Below are 14,853 nucleotides of genomic sequence, written 5' to 3' on the forward strand. Positions count from 1 at the left end.
CTGAAGTAGTTAATAGCTGATACAGGTAATATATCGCTCCCGTTTTTTTCACCCCCTAGCCTGTGACAGCGATTGGTCCCCGGGGGGGTGAGAGGGGCCTACCTTCCACACACACACACACACACATTCGACAAGGGGGAAAAATGGACGATGTTAAGGAGTAATGGATTGAGTGGAGGGTGCAGCGGGAAGGTGGAGACGGACGAGGAGGAGGAGAAGGAGGAAGAGGGGAGGAGGAGGAGTTAAGAAGAAAAAAAATATTAAGGAGGAATGAAGTGAAAACGAAAGGGAAAGAGGAGGAGGAGGAAGGAAAAGAGGAAAAGAGGAAGAGGAGGAGGAAGGAAAAGAGGAAAAGAGGAGAAGGACGAGAAAATAGATCGTGAATCGTATTACTACTTTCCCTCCCTTACACAATTACTCCTTAAATGACACTCCTCTAAGCAGGTCTGGGCGTGAGAGAGACTTTGGAGTCCTAGTGAGCGCTGACCTCCGTCCTAGGGCTCAATGCATTCAGGCTAAAAATCGGGCCAACAGAGTACTAGGTTTCATCTCAAGGAGCGTGAGCAATTGGAGCCCTGAAGTCATCCTCAAACTTTACTTAGCACTAGTTAGACCTCATCTCGATTATGCAGTTCAGTTCTGGTCCCCCTACTATAGAATGGATATCAAGATGTTAGAATCTGTATATAGGAGGATGACAAAGATGATTCAGGGGGTGAGAAACTTGCCTTATGAAAACAGGCTGAAGCAGTTAAATCTACACTCTCTAGAAAGGTGAAGGTTGCGAGGAGACTTGATTGAAGTCTATAAATGGATGAAGGGCTTTAATAAAGGGGATGTCAATAAAATTTTGAGAGTAAAAGAGCCAGGTAGGACGCGTGGCAATGGTTTTAAGTTAGACAAATTCAGATTCAACAAAGACATAGGCAAGAATTGGTTCACCAAGAGAGTGGTGGACGAATGGAACAGGCTTGGGAGCCATGTTGTGGGTGCCAATACCATAGATACATTCAAGAAGAGGTTAGATAAAGCCATGGATGGTGAGGTAAGGTGGGGTTGAGTGTACAGGAGCTGCCTTGTATAGGCCAACCGGCCTCTTGCAGACTCCTTACGTTCTTATGTTCTTATGTTCTTAAGTGATATGAACTGAAGGCTTTATACTGAAGGGTCATCTAAGTATATAAATAAAATGGTTCAGGACGGAAGACAAATAATTATAAACAATGACATTAAAAAGACGCCAATGAACGAATAATAGTTTCGTCTTAAAAATATACAACCTGAAATAACCCGAATAACCCAAAGTGAAAAATGTGAATAAGAAAAAAAAAAAAGACAAACTGCATAGCCTAGTCATGTGTCTAATGCTGTTGTGAGACTGAACAAAAAGATGAAAGATGAGAATAAGAGAAGGCAAACTGCATAGCCTAGTCATCATGTGTCTAATGCTGTCGCGAGACTGAACAAAATTCCTCACTGATAAATTAAAATAACTAAATACTATCCTAAACGACGAAGGTAAGACGAAGATATAAATTGCAGCTCATTATGTTTCCGCAAGTGTAGGCAATAAATGGCTACGTTAAGCAAATTAAATGAAAAGCAAGAGCCGTTATTTTTAGTTTCATTGATGAGAGAGAGAGAGAGAGAGAGACCATAAGCAAAAAGATTGGCTACAAGAACTACCAAATCAAATGAAATAAATATCTTACCTTTATCTGATGCGAGGCAGTATAGTATCCCGGAAACAACACCCAAAAAGTCTTGCTATATCTACCAACACAATAAGGCGTTCCATAACACTGGAATATAACGAATTGTACTTAGAGAAAAAAATACGATGTAGGCTATCAATCACAATAGGGTTTTTTTTCTCTTTTTACAGTAAAGGAAGCAGATCAAGGGCAAAAACATGAAAATTAAGGCCACAGAGAATATAAATGTGATGCTGAAATCCTAAGAAAAAAAAAGATTAGTGAAGTGGCTAAAAGAGAAGAGGTCAATATAATAGAACACGTAACAGGTCAAAAGAAGAAGGGAACAGGTCAAAAGAAGAAGGAATAGGTCAAATGAAGAAGAAGAAGAGAACATACAGGTCAAAAGAAGAAGGAACAGGTCAAAAGAAGAAGGAATAGGTCAAATGAAGAAGAAGAAGAAGAGAACATACAGGTCAAAAGAAGAAGGAACAGGTCAAAGGAAGAAGATAACATGCAGATCAAAAGAAGAAAGAATAGGTCAAAGGAAGAAGAAGAAGGGAACATACAGGTCAAAAGAAGGGAAAATACAGGTCAAAATAAGAAGGAATAGGTCAAAGAAGAAAAAGAAGAAGGAAACATACAGGTCAAAAGAAGAGGGAACAGGTCAAAGGAAGAAAAAGGGAACATAAAGTTAAAAGAAGAAGGAACAGGTCACAGGAAGAAGAAAAAGAAGAAGGGAACAGGTCAAAAGAATGGACAGGTCAATGAAAGAAGAAGAAAAAGAAGAAGAAGAAAAGATACAGGTCAAAACAAGAAGAAAGAAATCATACAGGTAAAAAAAAACAGCAGAAAAAGAAAAGATAATAGCCTACTCCCCCTTTATAGTTACTCTAAGAAACTCAAATATCCCAGTAAATTCAAATTCTGTGGCAATGTCTTTAACTCTCACCTCTTCTTCGATAATCACAGAGGCTTCCCAAGTGTCCACAAGCCTTTACAAGCACTGAATATTAAGAAAACAGGTAAATTGGACTAGGCCGCCGACACGTGCCTGCCCCCGAACGAGAATGGAACCCTCTGATTGATGTTGAAGTTGGAGAATTTAATAATTACTGTATATTCTTTTATTGTCATACATTAGAAAAAGAAGAAGAAAAAGAAGAAGAAGACGAAGACGAAGAAGAAGAAGAAATAATAAGAAAACTGTAATAGTGGAAACAAACAAAAGAGAAGCAAAGATAAATGGACAAAGAAAAGATCGAAGTAAGCGAGGGTGAAGAAAATACAAGAAAAGAAAATAGAAAAGCCAAGTCAGTGTGAAAGCAAAGTGTAGGCCTACAGACAGAGCTCAGGGCAGGGTGAAGTATGTAAGTGTGCGCAGTGAAGTAGCTATAAGTGTGCGTAGTGAAGTATAGAAGTGTAAAGAAGCACCAAGGAGGACCTAAGAAGCGATTCGGAACAGGTCAAAAGAAGAAGGAACAGGTCAAAGGAAGAAGCAGAAGGGAATATACAGGTCAAAAGAAGAAGGAACAGGTCAAAGGAAGAAGAAGAAGGGAATATACAGGTCAAAAGAAGATAGGAACAGGTCAAAGGAAGAAGGGAATATACAGGTCAAAAGAAGAGGGTACAGGTCAAAGGAAAAAAAAGAAGGGAATTATGAATATACATGTCAAAAGAAGAGGGTACAGGTCAAAGGAAGAAGAAGAAGAAGGGAATATACAGGTCAAAAGAAGAGGGTACAGGTCAAAGGAAGAAGAAGAAGGAAATATACAGGTCAAAAGAAGAAGGTACAGGTTAAAGGAAGAAGAAGGAAATATACAGGTCAAAAGAAGAAGGTACAGGTTAAAGGAAGAAGAAGGAAATATACAGGTCAAAAGAAGAAGAAGAAGAAGGAAACATACAGACCAAAAGAAGAGGGAACAGATCAAAGGAAGAAGGCAACATACAGGTCAAAAGGAGAAGGAATAGGTCAAAGGAAGAAGAAGAGGGGAATATACAGGTCAAAAGAAGAGGGTACAGGTCAAAGGAAAAAGAAAGGAACATACAGGTGAAAAGAAGAAGGAACAGGTCAAAGGAAGGAGGCCGCGAGATGCTCATTTGACTCCAGCCATGATAATGTAAACAAACATGGCCGACGACAAGGCTGCCAACGAGCTACATGAGAGTGTCTTCAGGGGCGATGTACGCAGAGTGTCGGCGCTCATACGGACATATGACGTGGCCAGGAAGGATAAACACGGTAAGGGCCGGAAACACGCGGCGTGAAGCCTGTGCGTGGGCAGGACGAGGCCGCCTGCCCCGTGCCCCGTGGCGCTCCAGACCGGGCCGTGGCGGTGCCGTGCCCCGCGCTCCACGGGGCGGGGGGCGGCGGGGCCGAGAGGTGACGTAAGAGCTCCCCGGGCAACACGGGCTGCACGGCGTCCCCTGGCTCACCGGGGCCTGGCCTGGCCGGCTGCCCCCAGGGGTGGAGTGAATACAAGTGTTGTGTGTGCCGATACGAATACTTCAAATTCCAACGAACTCGAATACACTGAAATGGTTTAATTTCGAATACAATTATGAATATTGCTGTAAAGTATTCATGAATACATTTCATTGAAAAATACCTTCAGCGGTGGAGCAGGGCCTGAAACCTCATCAATGGCAACAACGGTAACATTCAGCGTCCACACTGACAAATAGCAACTGAGTCAGACCCCAGTCGCCACGCTGCCAGCCTGCCACAGTCTACAAACTAGTATTATTCACAACGATTACATGTCCGCCCAGGAGGCTGAAGTTGTAAGGAACAACGGCTGTTATCTCGGATAATAATTTTTTAAAAGTACTCGTCAGATTATTTGCAGAATATGAATACTTTTCCCTTGCATTTGAATAAGAATGACAATGATTTGATTTATATCAATATTTCTTTGAATACGAATACACCCAAATACGGTATTCTAATGTATTTTAATATGAATACTCCATCCCTGGCTGCCCCACATATCACAATTTGGATAGTCACGGTAGAGTTTACACGAGGCAGCGCACCCCCCAGTGTATGCCCCCATTGACTGATTGATTGATACATTAACCCTTTGACTGTGGATTTCCTACAAGAGGACATTACCAGGCTACAGAAATGAAGCAAAATGTGGCTGCTACAATTCAATTAAGAAAAATGTAAAGTCCTGCACCTTGAAAGAGGATATCCAGCATATCAATACCACATGGGAAACACTCCACTATCCACCACAGAGGCAGAGAAAGACATGGGAGTGTAGGTTACCAGGCTACCAGTTAAGGCCAAATCCGTCCCAATTGCAGCGGACGGGTTAAGGGCAGCCCAGATTTGCTGGCATCAATATTTTAATGAGCAAAGGGGTTTAATGAGTTTGTGTCTGTGTTTTCTGGTTGGTTGTTGTCACTGGCAGTCAGTAGTGGGAGGCCCAATAGGTGTGTCAAGAATCAAGAAGTGTATCATGTAATTTACATATTTATCATAAACAAGTAAATCTAACCCAACCTGACCTAGCATACTAAATCTAACCTAACCATATCTGACATTCCCTGATTCATATTAGAAATCTCAGCCATTATTTTGCAGAACTGAGTGACCTTTCAGAGCTTAGACTCCATTTTTCAGGCGACATAGCATGCCCTTTCAAGTGATATCTATGATAACCAACTGCTGCAGAAGAGGCAGGGAGTTCAGGGTGGGTATGAATTTTCAGGTTTTGCCCCCTTTCAATCCCTTTAATCTGTTTTTTTTTTTTTTTTTTCAGGTAACACACCCCTTCACCTAGCTGTAATGCTGGGGCACAAAGGTAAAGATTTTTGTTTATTGTGTTTCAGTATTTTTGAAATTAAGCATCCCTTTGCAATATTTGTATCTCCATTAATGATCTTTTTCTGAAAATCATTGTGGTGTAACTCTAAGTAGTGGTGTTGTATCCACAGAATGTATACACCTGCTGCTGGCCCACGGAGCACCTGTAAAAGTAAAAAATCTAAATGGATGGAGTCCCCTCGCAGAGGCCATCAGTTATGGTGACAGACAAACTAGTAAGTTTCATTTCACTGCAGCAAGGTCTTTTTTTTTGTTTTTTTTTTTTTTTTTTTAATAACCCTTTGGCAAGATTTGAATGTTGAACCCAATTACTACTACACCTGCCTGGCCAACATTCAGCTGCCACCTCATTTGTTTTGACTGTGGAAAATAAACTATTATCACATTAATAAGCAGCATTTTAGCTAGTCTTTTTCTTTATTGCTGAAATAAAAAGATGGTTGTCTAAATGTTATTCCATAGGTCTGCCTTTGGTATACATACCTTTGTAAATACTCTTAGGGTATTATTAGTTTTTGCCTTATATTCACATACCTCATTTTACAGTATCCATATTATTAAGAAAACTGAAGCTGCAGTCACGAGAACACATGGAAATTCGGCGGCCGGATCTGGTTCGGGCCCTCTCCCACATGGGAGACTTCTACATGGAACTGAAGTGGGATTTCCAGAGTTGGGGTGAGTCCATAATGTATACCATATGTGATGATATATGTAATGCATGCACTTATCTTTGAGCAGTATAAGATTATAATGGCTTTTCCAAGTAGAAAATAAAACGGCATATCACAACTGATTTTGCCAGTGGCAAAGCATGTGCACAGTTGCAAACAGATAACTTTGAGGCAACCTTGTTCATGGCTGTGATGGTGCTGGATCTGCCAACAGTGGTAGCTATGAACTTACTGAAACTTAGCTGCCAAGGCAAAACTGATTTTGTTTTGTGCTAACAGCTGATGTTTTTAATTTTTTCATTTAACTTTCTTCATATTTCAGTGCCACTTGTGTCCAGAATGCTTCCGTCCGACATATGCAAGATCCACAAAAAGGGAGCGTCCATACGTTTAGACACAACACTGGTGGACTTCAATGACATGCGATGGGAGAGAGGGGACATCAGCTTCTTGTTCTCGGGAAACTCAAAGCCTTCACATTCCCTCATCGTCCTTGATAACAAACTGCGAGTGTACCAAGGAGTGAGACACGAGGTTTGTAATGATGAAAACTTGCATTCATAAGTTTCCTTCTTACTCCTTGAAATGTAAGAATTTAGAATGTGTCTATATTCCAAATCATTTCATAAGCATTTCATACATAGTTATTTAAATCAGCAGTGTGCCAACAGGACAGAAGGTTGAGGTTGAGAGCAGTTTTATTTTCCAGATATCATGTATTTGGTCAACACAACATTCCATTTTTTTCAGGAGACAGAAGCAGAAATAGAAGATGAAGTAGACATCCTCATGAGTTCTGACATTGTGGCAGCCCAGATGTCGACCAAGCAAATTACTTTTTCAAGGGCTCAGACAGGATGGATATTCAGAGCAGATAAGAAAGTATGTACTGTTATTATACGCTTTATTTATATAGATATTTGTGACGTTCCATATATAGTGTGTATTAACTGGTTATATGTCTGAGTCTTGCATGTGCTCTTCACCAACTTGACAGTCTCAGGTGAACTACCTTATGTTTGCGTTATTTTTACAGTATTTATCATGGAACAGATGTGAATGCTGAAGTTTCTTAGATTTTCCTAATATTTGCTTGCAGGAAATGGTTGGAAAGTTTAATGCAGACTTCTATTATCTAAATGGATTGACTCTTGAGTCTAGGAAAAGAAGAGAGCATCTGAGTGAAGAGGATCTACAGAAAAATAAGGCCATTGTTGAGAGCTTTACAAGAGGGGGAGGGACACATTCCTTCGATGAGGTGAGTCTCCACTGCTGAGTAGTTGCCTGAGTATTTCTGACATGCTCCATTATGCTGAATGATTTGTATTACTCTGATTGAGAGGTGACTCTTGTAGTGGAAAGGTTAAATCAAAAACTTGTATATAGAGTACTAAATTACAGTACATAAAAATACAAACTAACTGCTGCTGTGAATGAGTTTGGGAGTAAGGGAATAATAGAGTTGTAAGGAAAACATTAAATTTTTGTTGCTGATTTTCCATCAGAGTGCTTATGTCTAGTCATCATTTTTACAGTCAGTACGGAGACCTTCACTGGAGCCCCCCTCAACGGATCCAGTTTCATGGGAGGATTATATACAGTCAGACCCAGGAAAACCGCCTCCACTGGGACGAACCCTTATATGTAAGGAGTCATCTAAGTCATTTAAAGCTACTGTTGCAATGGTAAGTTCTATTAATTTGGTACTTAGTAAAACAATTTCATCAGCATTAAATATGCAGAGTAAATGTTGAAAAGATAAATTGGCATATACAGTGGTGCACCAGGCTTCCTGACATCTTGTTTTGTGGATCTGTGTCTTCCAGCAACCCCAAAATATTCCAGGATTAGATTTTCAGAAAAATATAAGTGTTTTGAACAAAGATCAGAAGCTGGCCATCACCCATGCCTGCCTTTAGCCTTTCTGGACTGAGTCTTTTCCCTATCACCTTTATTTACATCACCTGATACCTACATTTTATGATGGGGGGGCTTTGGTGGAATGAAGGTGAAGGTAAGTACCTAATGCCTTCAATTATGGCTGGAAGGGCTAAAGGCAAGCGTGACTACTGCATGTTGTTGGCTGTAGGGCCTAGCAGCCTCACCCACCACCCTCAGATACCCCCTCACTCTAGCATGTGAGGTAAGGCTTTTCTATCTTACATTTTGAATTTTGGGGCAGTTCCCAACGTATGGAAACAGTTGGTTCCGGAAGGTCTTTCGTAAGTGGGGGGGTTTCACATGTCCATCTTTTCTCGGTAAATATTTGTATTACTTATGTGCCCACACCTCATTTCCTACTCAACAAACTATTATGTTATGTTATTGTTAAGGTCCTTACATAGTTTGCTTGGACTTTTTTTATCAACCATTTATTTGACTGATGAGGTAACTGATTCTTGATTTTCCCATTTCAGAGTGAAGAGTTTCCATTAACAGTTGAAATGCTTTTGAATGTCTTAGAAGTAATAGCTCCTTTCAAGCATTTTGCAAAGCTTAGGGAGTTTGTTCAAATGAAGCTTCCACCAGGCTTTCCTGTCAAAATAGGTAAGTCAGTCTCCTTTGATATTTGTAATGGTTCATATATTCTAAAAGTATTTTGTTATCTTTATCAGCTTAACAAATGTCTATCCTAATACATCAGTTAACTCCCAGACACCCACTGAGAAATTTTCTGCAGCATCATCATGTGAAAAATGTGTCAACTGTAGGAAAATTGACTTAAGAGTGTAAAGCACCTCAGTCTTCTTTCCTTTTGAATCAACTCATGTCAGAGCTTAAAGGGAGAGGGAATTGTCTATATTTTTTGCACACTCAGTAATCTTGGTCTGTAGTTGTTTTTTCCTGAGTACAGGAGGATATTTTTACCATCATTGAAGATAGAAATAATACTATAATTGAGTTTAAATTTTCCCTCTTTCCAGACATCCCAATCTTGCCCACAGTCTCTGCCAAGATAACATTCCAAGAGTTTGCGTTTCGGGATGACATACCCGATTCACACTTTGAGGTTCCACTGGGGTACGCAGAAGATCCAAATAGGTCAGTGTTTTTTTTGTTTTTTGTATTTTTTAACAACAAAGGAAGCAGTTCAAGGGCAAAAAAAGAAAGTGTAGAAAAAAAAGCCCGCTAATCACTGCTCTTATATTGTTGCACTGCTTCATTTATGCTTCATGCCCAAATTATAGTGTTAGAAATATAAACACATTATCTAAAGCATCACATCATCAGAGCATATGTGTGAGTCTATTTTCAGGTAGGCATTACCATGATTAAGTGTACTGTGTGTGTGTAACCTTTGTCTGCTTGTGTATGTAAATATATATATATACAGTAAGATATCACCTCATGTCTAATTGGTGCCATGAATACACTGTTATTAGAAAAAACATTATTAGTGTGGCATTGAAATTTTGTGTTAAAAGGTTAATTTGTGCTGCCACCCCAGTAGAGTGAGTTTCTTTATATGGTATTATTCTAGCCAAAGATTAACAGCATGGCCATCATTCATGTATTTACACCACGCCGTTCCCTTTAAAGGTTCCCTGAATTATGACGGTATGAGGATCTAAGCCTCTTAAGTGTCTCCAGCGTTGAGGAAAAGCAAGACTTAACCAGACGCTGCTCATCGGGGACGGAGTTTAGTGGTGGAGCATCCTGCCTGCTATCCATTGTACCCTGTTCCTCGCCCCCACCCCTGTGCCCTATACAAGGCTCAGTGACCCTTGCGTCTCCAGTATCAAGGGATAATTTATGTCACAGGGTAAGTAGGCTTCCTCAGCAAGCCTTCTCCTCTGATGCTGTAATGTGGTCAGGATCTAGTCACAACAACTGTGAAATCACCGACACTTCTAAGATTTCAAGGTCTTGGGGAAGTGAATCAAGAAAACAGCTACATGATAATCATAGTTATAATCCAGAAACATTTGGCAACATCCATGGTACTCTTGAAGGAAAATCCTTCACAACATCATCACCAGAAGATAAACATGTCGACGATGGGATCCCTTCCCAGTCAATAGAAATACTCCAAACAGAATACATAATTGTGGACATTCCTCTGCAAATGGGCATGGGAAGCCCCTACTCTTCCTCATGCTTTATCCTTATTGATCGCTAACCCACAAAGGCTAAATACAATCAAGAAAATATATCAACTAATGTTAAAGGACAGACTTAGTTTTGTGGAATTGTATTAAGTAGTGTATCCTGAAGTGGCTCAAGTTAGAAGGTAATGCTAAATAATGAACCTGTAATCTTTTAGCAGCGTTTGCGATTTACGTATTTATGTATTTAATTGGACGAATGTGGAACACCAAGCCCGCATGTTTAAATTTTAATGTGAATGAATAACCTCAGGTACTTACATTTCCAGGTTTTTCCTTATATTATCATTTCTGTTTTTAAGTTGTTGATGCAAAGGATATTGTGACTGAACACTGTTAGGACATATTGCTTTACTTTGTGCTGATAATATTCATGAGGTTGAAGGAAATACAGAGGAAGCAAATGACAAAATAACTAAAATTATGATGTAAATAGCACTGGAAATTTGTATCTGGAGGAAAGGCACCAATGAACAGTGGCAGTTAATTGATAAAAGAAACAACATATAAAGAAGTACAGAGATATGAAAGCAAAGCCTATAAGTATGAGATAGAGTTGGCAGAGCTGATAAAACTTAATACTAATACACAAATGTGACTTTCAAATATTAACTTTGAATTGAAAATGACACCAAGAATCATTGTCTCTCAAGATACATTTATTCCCAATCCCTGTAGAAATAGTGGGCCTGAACAGGTATTAAGAAGCTAGACCTACTAGTATGCATGCTTGCTATTATTATATTTTTATTATTATTTTACTTGAATACCTTTTGTCAGCACAAAGTTAGGCAATTTTTGCTTTAGTTTTCCTTCATATTTGTTCAGCTCAGTTCCCAACTTTGGCAGCATGTGTTAATGTTTAAGAGATTTAGTATGGGAGTGATACAAGGAGTATGCCAGCCACTGTTTTCATAAGATTATTTATGACTTTATATATTTGGTGATTTCATCATATTTTCCTGAATTTCTATTTAATTTTTTTTTTCCTTTGATCACTTTTTATTTCAAATACTTAAATTTAAGAAGTATTTAGATTCACATATGATTTGTATGTTTAGTAGAATGTCCTGAGCACAATGTTATATATTACACCAGCAGCCTTTTGTCATGGAAGCATAATACAGACAACCTTCACCCCTCAGTGGGGTACATGTGCAGCTGAATCACAGGACCATGTGTTGAGAGCAGCTGTGAATGTGGATATATATATATATATATATATATATATATATATATATATATATATATATATATATATATATATATATATATATATATATATATATATATATATATATATATATATATATATATATATATATATATATATATATATATATATATATATATATATATACATATATATATATATATATATATATAAATATATATATATATATATATATATATATATATATATATATATATATTTTTTTTTTTTTTTTTTTCATTGATTTCCTTATGTGAATGCTAGTTTTAGTTAACAAGTCATGATTTTAGATTTAAAGCAAGTGCCAAAGTATTTTTGCTTGCTGTTGCATTATTTTGTGTTATTATTGTAAGTCCTTAGATCTCTAATGATGACAACCTGCTTAGTTTATTTCATCATTTTAAAAACATCATTGCAATAAACTTGCAGCCAGTGTTTGTTTTGTCATGTTCATCAGGAGTTGTAACCTTTGCACTTCATTATTGACACCCACGTTTTTTTGGCCTCCCCTTTTCTCATTTTTCATTTGGTACTGTTGGTATTTAAACATCTTATTAATGAGTATTTGGACTGCCATTTATCATTTACCTGCTCCCCCCTCAGAACTAGACCAGTACCAAAGTTTTTATGATTTTGGGTACCATTAATCATGTAATGATAGTTGTCTATTTTGTAAGAAAATGGTAGTTTGGGTAAATTTCTGGATTAGAGACTGATTAAAAAAATAGTTTGGGTTAGTATTTATCATCACCATCATCCCCATCATCATCACCATGAGCCAGTAGGAGGCAGCATACATTCCCCAGTACACTGCTGGAGACAGCTCTGGGCTTCTGTACTAAACTTTAGTTCTCAATTTTGAAAAGCAGTTTCCATTACATAGATGTAATGGTCAGCGAAACATAAATACAGCAAGTAAACCACAGAAATGCTCTTTTTGCATTTTTTTCCTTTTACAGTTCATACATTTTTTGTGAGTCCTGTACGTTTATAGATATGCCATGACCCGGGAGCACTCTCAGTCCCTATGTGGCACAAACATTATTCATTTATTTTTCTGAGGGAAAATTAAGGCCTTAGGTCAGCTCTCTAACATCCCTCGTTCATTGCAGGCCACGTCACAAGAACCTGATGATTATGCTCTTCTCATAAACTTTCACTCCACGCTTAACAGACTTGAAATCCCTATTGCTTACAAATTTACTGCATTTTCTCTTCTCTGGTGCTGATTAGAAATCATGCTAAAAAGTAGAGCAAGTTTGAAAGATAACACAACAAAACTGTCACAAAATTATGTTCGCTTTCATCATGAAGTGGATGAGTTAAGAGTATGAACACCTAGTGGGTCATTTTTTACATTCCTGTTAAGATATCTGTTGTCAGTATGACTGATAAATATCTGTTGAATTATGATTGTTACTGTTTAGGGGAAAAAATTGGCAAATACCTTTTTGAAATGCATTTTGAAAAGAAAAGAGTAAATAGTTATGGTTTCCTTACTACACTTATTACAGTATTATTATAGTTATTGCAGTAATCACTTTGATCTCACTTTAAAAAAATCTTAATGTAAAATTGTTGTGAACATCCACAAGGAATCCTTTGGGATGCAGAATCTGCCAAGCTACAGACGTAGTTTGTTAGCGGGAGGAATTGACGTCAGAGATGCCAAAGATAGAGAAGAATTGTTGTGGTTGCAAAACTTCAGTCATCTATTGTTAGGTTGTCCTCATATGCCTTCTTTATTATTATTATTATTATTATTATCATTATTATCATTATTGTACATTTATATATGACATGACTAGGGGATCATCCAATATGAGTAAATTGCTTAGCAGATTAAATTTTGTCCAAAAGAAGTAATTATCCTGAACCATTAAGTTTCTGCCATGAAGTAGGTCAGTAAGATAACGCAACATATTTTTTTTCTGTTACGTGTTCTGGAGAATATCATTTCAAAGGATAATCCACACTTCTGTGTAGTAGTAAAAATATAAATATTTTTTGTCAATAAACACAAAACAAACAGGAAATAGTAAAAGAAATATATACCTAGAAGTCAACATCTGAAATTAGTTTTCACTGACCAGCTCAGGAATGTTGGCACAGTGGTTGTTTTCCGTGTCTGCCATTGTGTTACCTTTCATGTTTTCCTTGTGTTCACTAAGAGGTTGAATTTAATGCTTGCTTGGTTGTCTATCTAAGTTCATTCTTTGGCTGTGATATATATATATATATATATATATATATATATATATATATATATATATATATATATATATATATATATATATATATATATATATATATAAAATCAGGGGAGATTTATTTTATTAGCATTTTAAAGATACTTGAGGATTTTATTTGGGCAATAAAGATTAGTTATCATTATGTAACATGCCAGCAGCATTAATGACAGATTTCAAAGTAGAAAGCAACTGATGTTAGATGAGCCAGTGTGGAACCACTTGCCATCAGGGCATTGCAAAAATTTGCATCATTAAATATGTATTGATCCTGGCACTGCACCTGCTGCACATAGTGTAGGCTGCAAGCACTGCATGAAGGCGACGATAGCTAGGCCACACTCATGAGACGCTGGATTCCAGTACACTTGTGCTTAGTTAACACTAAAAAGTGGACATGAAAGATCTCAGGATTTGCAAGAATGCTTCTTGAGGCATTTTCCAATGTTATGAGCTTAACAGCAAGTATTCAAGCAGAATGGCTGCCATTCCAACCCACACCAAGCTAGCGACTCAGCATGTATTTTTGGCGTCTGGATACCTGTTTGAAAGTTTGCCATACTTGTTATGAACATAGAAAGCCAATATTTTTCATGTGGTAATTAGAGCATGTAAAGCAGTAAGGTAGGGAGTACATAAGTGTAATTCATTATTTCATAGTGGCAGCAAATCTTTAGTTTAGGTTTGAGAATTAAGATAAAATCAGTACTGACTGCACAAACTTTTAGTTCTAACATCTTTGTATCATATTTAGGCATCATTACTTAGATTGCCTTCATTATTCTGAAACCTAAATGATTATTATTATAATTATTATTATTATTTGTATTTTATTATTTTTTATTATTCATATTATTACATTATGATTATTGTTATGATTATTAGTATTATGATAACAGCTTAAAGCAAAACCTATCTCTCTCCGGAGCAGCTCATCTAGCCAGACTTGTGTGATTGTGCCGAGTGTCCATGTATGGTGTGTTAATCTATAAGTGGGCCATCTCTAGGTAATGTAATGGATTGATCCATGAGTTTAGTTAGTTTTAGCCTTGCAGATTTATTTCTTGCTCTACAACACAAAA

The 14,853-nt window shown here is 37.6% G+C and overlaps 1 protein-coding gene across 4 annotated transcripts; it reads left to right on the plus strand.

Annotated features, from left to right (window-relative positions):
- Nucleotides 1-3,609: 3,609 nt before the first annotated feature.
- On the plus strand, nt 3,610-10,140 carry LOC127008649 (ankyrin repeat domain-containing protein 13C-like). Of its 4 annotated transcripts, none has more exons than XM_050880949.1 (11): nt 3,610-4,478; nt 5,465-5,506; nt 5,640-5,744; nt 6,076-6,207; nt 6,526-6,737; nt 6,954-7,085; nt 7,303-7,461; nt 7,739-7,888; nt 8,621-8,750; nt 9,128-9,245; nt 9,744-10,140. In XM_050880949.1, exons 2-11 carry the CDS (start codon nt 5,491-5,493, stop codon nt 9,757-9,759), a joined length of 1,170 nt encoding a protein of 389 aa, XP_050736906.1. In that variant the 5' UTR covers nt 3,610-4,478; nt 5,465-5,490; the 3' UTR covers nt 9,760-10,140. The 4 variants fall into 4 exon arrangements, with proteins under 4 accessions (XP_050736906.1, XP_050736907.1, XP_050736905.1 ...); XM_050880950.1 differs by having other exon boundaries at nt 3,610-4,349; XM_050880948.1 differs by having other exon boundaries at nt 3,610-3,936.
- Nucleotides 10,141-14,853: the final 4,713 nt, after the last annotated feature.

This window comes from Eriocheir sinensis, chromosome 38 (genome assembly GCF_024679095.1).
Source record: "Eriocheir sinensis breed Jianghai 21 chromosome 38, ASM2467909v1, whole genome shotgun sequence".
Taxonomy (NCBI): Eukaryota; Metazoa; Arthropoda; class Malacostraca; order Decapoda; family Varunidae; genus Eriocheir; species Eriocheir sinensis.

Excerpts from the sequence above, each read along its gene's own strand:
- LOC127008649 (XM_050880948.1), top strand. The coding sequence starts at position 3,825 with ATGGCCGACGACAAGGCTGCCAACGAGCTACATGAGAGTGTCTTCAGG. Across the intron at positions 5,745-6,075 it reads TTATGGTGACAGACAAACTA|TATCCATATTATTAAGAAAA; the intron begins GTAAGTTTCATT and ends CTCATTTTACAG. Across the intron at positions 6,738-6,953 it reads ACCAAGGAGTGAGACACGAG|GAGACAGAAGCAGAAATAGA; the intron begins GTTTGTAATGAT and ends CATTTTTTTCAG.